The 6,130-nt window shown below is 29.4% G+C and overlaps 1 protein-coding gene across 1 annotated transcript in view; it reads right to left on the bottom strand.

The window, feature by feature from the left end:
• The window catches only part of LOC136795381 (uncharacterized), a 678,193-nt gene extending 673,208 nt beyond the window's left edge, over positions 1-4,985 (bottom strand). Inside the window, exon 1 of the mRNA XM_067045741.1 lies at positions 4,794-4,985. Coding sequence (XP_066901842.1) covers positions 4,794-4,842 — 49 coding nt within the window. The 5' untranslated portion in view covers positions 4,843-4,985. The remainder of the gene's footprint in view (positions 1-4,793) is intronic.
• Positions 4,986-6,130: the final 1,145 nt, after the last annotated feature.

The following is a 6,130-nucleotide window of genomic DNA, read 5'->3' as shown; positions in this document are numbered from 1 at the left end:
TCCCTGAGCCCACTCTATCCCCCACGTGTGAGGAGTAGAGCAGAGCTCAAGAGATCCCAGCGCATCCCTCTCACCGCATCACGGGTAATGAGCCAGTGGAGGCTGACGAAAAATTATTTATTCTAGAAAAAGTGAGGTGCCTCGTTCTTTCTTAGAGGTCTTTTTTTTTTTTTTTATGTTGTAATAGAGAAGAATTAGAAGTTGTACAGACGCAGAAATATCTAGCAGGATGTTGTAGTTTACTGTACTACCAGGTAGGTCACTGTACCGTGGTAGGAAAGAGAGAAGTAGACAAAGATGTCAAGCTACACATCTTCAAAACAGAGTTTCTACCCATACCTTTGTATAGAGCTTATTGTTGGATATTAACAGACCGACAGGAAAGCAGAATCACCGTTGCCGAAATGAACTTTATGCGAAGGACGAATGGAAAAATAAGGAGGGAGCGAGTTCATTATGAAAGGATTCCTCAGGAACTGCAGATAGCTCCACTGAAAGAGCTCCTAGAAACTCTTCAGCTAAAGTTTTTCGGCCATGTTATCCGGATGGATGACCACAGAGATCCTAAGAAGTTAATAAATGTTATAGCTGACCTAATGAATGACTGTCCCTTGCGAGAACTTTTGCATTAGATACGTTTCCTTACGTATAAACAATATTATAATATTATAAATAAGGCCTATTCAACAAACACAATTGTTAAAGCTGTATGCTTTATAATGACTATCTTTAAGTAATTGCTTACGTAATTAGTAATTGCGTAGACCCACTGGAAAATACCACATCAGTATTACATTTAAGATTCTTTGTTTAATTAATTGGTTCTAAACAGTCTTGGAATACCGATGTGTTATTTGAGCTATGAAACCTATGAATTGGTTGTCATCAGTTCAAAGTATTGTTAAGTAGGAACAGATGGGCAAACTAAACAGATTTGATACAATCTTCGAGCTCGACTTGTTACAAAATTTTCATGTTATCAAGTTAAATAATTTGGACCATTAAAAATAAAAATTGGTTAAGCTTCTGGTTCAATTATCGTGTAAGTATCCCATGGTAGCCATGGCCCAGTGGAAGCTAACCTTTGATTTGATTTGACCAGTACCTAATTCGTGCGCAATTCCATAAACTGTTTTATTTTGGACTTAAATACACAGACTTACGTTCTCTGGGAACGTACTTGGGTATTGATGTACATGTGGAAATAGTTAAAACCCAATTTTTACAATCCCGATTCGCCGTCTTACCTCTTTCAGAATTTTGAAATCTCTCACCTTTTTTAAAAATAATTTTAATCAAAGTTCCGGAAATAATTAAAGAATCGAAATGGAGATTTGTCATTTCTTTGTAAAATTCTTTTTTTGATACATCACTAGTCAAAATCCATTGCTCTTGAGATCCAGAAAAGTTATCGATACTTAATTTGGTTTGTTTTTAAATAACAGTGGAAAAAGTATTTGTTGGATTTTTTTTTTTTTTTTTTAATTTCAACTTAAATAATTTCAAATAAGCGTTATGGTATGATATTAAAAAGTCATGATTTATTACTTATTTTAATTAAGATTGATAAAATGTTTTGATATTTTAGTGAATACTTTCAACATTTTTAAGCATCTAATTGTTCTATTCAAAACCCCAGGAATGTAAAAAATTCGGTAGTTCCACCTTGATATGTACCATGTATCAACTATAGTTGGGCCATCCGTAGCTCAGTGGTTAGGACACAGTCTTAACAATTTGATGTCTATTGGACGTGCCGGTTCGAATCTGGCCTGACTTTTTTCATTGAATGGCGGTCCCACAAAATGAAAAACATTGACCCCCCAATCATGGATAGGCAGTATAGGACTCCACTAATGGGAGTCTTCGCCGAAAAAAAAAAACACGGTAATCTATATGTAAAAATTAATTCTGGATTCTCTTTTTAGGAACTTGATTATATTAATATTTAAATTGTCGAGATGAAGAAAACTTCCAATCAGAATATAAACTATTCTATACTTTAATTGGAAGTTTTCTTAACCTCGTCAATTTAAATAATAATAATTAATAAAAAACTGTTTGAAAAATCGAGGTATAGAAAAAAATTTACTATCGCTAGTCATGAACTGCGGAGTTAAGTGAAATAGTCACTATAGACTCCAGGTAAAACTTCAGGGTTTGAAAGTTTAGAAACCCCATTTTTAAACAAAAAAATCCAAAATTTCCTATTCTTCCACCAGCTACATGTAAAAATTTAGTTATAAATGACTACTTTCTCACTAACATTAAAAAAGAGGTTACTTTTTTCTATTAATATTACTACTAAAAATTTTATTACTAATTTAATACCATCTTTTCTGAGAAATTAACACATATTTATATAAGTAGAAGGTATAGGTTCTTAATTTAATAGTATCGTTTTATTGTCTATTTAATTATCACACACCATCCTCTACTAAAATAAATGCAATTTAATCATAATAAAAATTTGTGCTACGCCTCTAAGTAGAAAATTAATGACTGAAATGATAAACTAAACTGTTTTTACGAAATAGTTATGTTATTTTTGTATTTCTTTATAGCCCACGATTTCGGTTTAAATTAAAAATTTAATTCTCTATGTCTGAGAGAATTCCAGCTGTTTCCAAAGTTAAGATTCGCCATGATACACTTTTTGGGCTAAAAAATATTCAGGGTACCCTTTTTGATCTAAAAATAATATTAATATTTCGCCATTATTATCTTGGAGCGATTATGTACGTAGGAAAATAAGAAAAACGGAGCAAAGTAAATGACTGAATACACTATATCTTTCCCAATTTAATTTTAATCTTTTTCTTTTTTATTTGGTTATATTCTGAGAAAATGGCATTATATTGCGGCATCCTTGACATAGGCTTGGGACACTATAGGGTACCTCGGCACCCACATCGGGAACTGCTGCCCTAATGAAACAGGTCTGGCACGGCGTTGAGTATCTACTATTATGCATTAATGTTGTGTGATTCTGTGTAGTCTATTCATTACATCTAATTACATCCAATCTTTAATTTCCTTTATTTACAATTTATATAATTTTTATTTGAAATTAATACCAATCTAATTATTATTAATTAACAAACAATTTTCATTAATTAATTTTTGCTGGTATTAGTTTCTTGTAAATGATTAGGAATAGGAAATCCTTCTCATTGTCAGTGTTTTTGTTGTAATTCCAGGACCTTAATCGCCGTAAATATTTTATTTTCGGAATTAATTTTTTTTATAGTTTTATTCAAATTTTGAACCGCATTAGGTTAGCAAGTGTAAGCATGATAATTTGTTCCTTTTGTGGACCATCTGGTCCAAGCAATTGGTCATTGAATTGGAACCTCAAGAAATTTATTATTTAAATTCAAATTCAATAAATTATAAACATAAAAATAGGATATAATATATCTTTCTGGATATTGTTTCAATATTAACTATGGATATAAATAATAATTTAACGGTTTATATTGAATAATTCTTTCATAATTAATTGTACTATTCCATTAAGAACTCATTAAAAATGATATTTAATAAGATCTTATGAAATTAGCTAACACGTAACATCAACGTATAAACGGTATATTATTTAAAAATAATTAAAAAAATAAAAACTGCTCAAATATGTCCAACGGTTCAACCGACATAAACCTTTTTGTAGCTTCTGAAACATTTTAATATCAAAAATTCTATAATATCTTTATATTATAGAATTTTAGTACAAAACCATAAAATATATATGGTTAAATATATACATATTTAACAACCCAAATATAAATACATATTTAACAACTAACAAAGTTATGTATGAATGGCATTTATTGATTTCGGAACATGTATTAGGTAATGGAATATAATCAGATGAGAATAAATTTTTCAGTTAAGAATATTTTTAACTGTGAAAACTTCAGCTTTAGAATTAACTTTCGGTCAAATGAATGTTTTGATACCGAGAAAAGCTAAACACTTCCTCTATCACCTCAAAGATTTAGTCATTTCGCTTACATGGTCTTTTGATCCAATAATTTTTAAACCTTTTTATAAAAATAATTTTCTGAAGAGAGATTCATTCAAATTCTATAAAAATATGTCGTTAAAATTTAGGATTCCATTTCCTAATAAGTTTCTTCATATGTTATGTAAATATTTGTTTTGGCTTAGCTGTAATGATTCAATTAATAGATCTGATAAGGCCATGTCTCGTATTGTGTTCGATTAAAATTTTTTTTATTTGAAATAATTTTTTTTTTTCACCTAAAATATCAAATGAGAAAAAAGAATAGTTTTTTATCCAGTTTAACAATAATCAGAAGTATTAAAAATTGTTATATGTATTTCATACGTACTAACAAAAAGTCGATTATATAATTTATAATATGAATAAGTATATAGTCATTATAATTAATCAATTTAATATTGATTGCTTACCACAAAAATTATTCAGTTTTGTATTTGAAAGGTTGATATATAAATAATTAAATTAATAATTTTAAGTCAAATCTGACTGACGTTAGGAAATTATCCACTTTCTAATGCTAGATTTTTTTTTCATTTTTTAGATTGTATTTCTAGTGATTATTCTAACGTAGTTGGAATTATTAATATTCTGAAGGGTCAAAATACTTTTACCAATTAACTTGATATAAATTTAAATAAAAAAATATTTTTAAAAAAATTCGGATTGTTATTAGTTAGTTCAATATAAATAAAAACTGTTTAATTCATTCACTATTATTATTATTATTATATAAATTATCATACTCCATTCAGCTCTTTATCTTTACCTGAATTAATAAGATGGCAGAAGATGCTGACGAGTGTTAGGCGGAACATGTTTGAGATATCAGGCGAAACGCCAATGGTTCAGCGCCGAACCGTACCCCGTGGGTCCATATTCCACGGAATTGCAAGATAAAAGTATAATTTTTTTTTTTCAAAAATCCAAAATGTCCTGACGTAATTGTTCGTGATGGCGTTGAGCGAGCGGGTTGGGTCTTATCCCTTCGAACAACCCCGACTGACTGGCTTCGTCCCCACCCAACCCCTCTTCAGAGCAACTCCACAACCTTCTTCGCATTGGCCCACTAATAATCAAAGTCCCCCCCAATATTTTAATTGGTGGTCTTTTTTTTAAAAAATTCAAATATATTAAAATAATTTTTAGTATTTTTTATTGAAAAATAATACAAGGTGTTACTCAAGACCAATTATTATTGGGGCTGTAATTAATCTTCCATACCATATGTGCAAACACCGAAAGGAAAAAACATAATAATAATTGTTTAAATAAAATAAATTTTATCCAATTTTAATATCAAACCAATTTATATTTCTTTACAAGTATTGGTACTATGAATAAATATTGTGATAAATTATAATAGTGAAACTTATCTGTGATTAAAAGTTTTAATTTTTAATTTAATATGAAAAATTTTCAAAATATGGTAATTTGGACTGAAATTAATCACCTGGGCAGAATAGCCTGCATAAAGTTTTTTAAAATTGATGTGGTTCTAATATTGTATTAATAATGTCCTTGAAGATGGGCGAATTGGCCCAAACGTTGGACTTATAAAGAAATATAAATTATTTTGAGACTAAAATTGAATACAATTTATTTTATTTAAACTAAATATATAATAACCAGTCTCAATAAAGTGTAATGATTATATAAATAATAATATTTATGATTAAATCAGGAAATATCCAGTCGTGTTATTATTTATTACATTTTAATTTGGTAAGTATTATGGATACCGAGATTCGAAGATAGAAGAAGAAAACTAATAATTATAATAATGATTTTGATATAAATTTTAATAGAATATATTTACATCACAAATATAAAAAGTATTAAAAAGTAAAGTACAAAATAATGTGGAGCAAAAGTGAAATAAATCATTTTTAACTCATTCCTGCAGGTATACAATATTTTTATAAATAATTAAAAAATATGACTAGTAGGGATAAAAGGCCGGTTCTGGCGCAGTAAATGAGCCTTTTTGGACTTTGGACCCTAGCCTCGAACCAGCCTTAACCACGTGACCTTGGACAGTAGTGAGAGTATGGGGGAGCTGGGACACGGATTTGAGGAGCCAATCAGAAGCCAGCATTTTGATGA

Source organism: Halyomorpha halys, unplaced genomic scaffold, assembly GCF_000696795.3.
Source record: "Halyomorpha halys isolate HHAL.00 unplaced genomic scaffold, Hhal_1.1 Scaffold420.1, whole genome shotgun sequence".
NCBI lineage: Eukaryota > Metazoa > Arthropoda > Insecta > Hemiptera > Pentatomidae > Halyomorpha > Halyomorpha halys.
The sequence above is the reverse complement of the archived record's forward strand: the minus strand, read 5'-3'. Positions and strand labels throughout refer to the sequence as shown.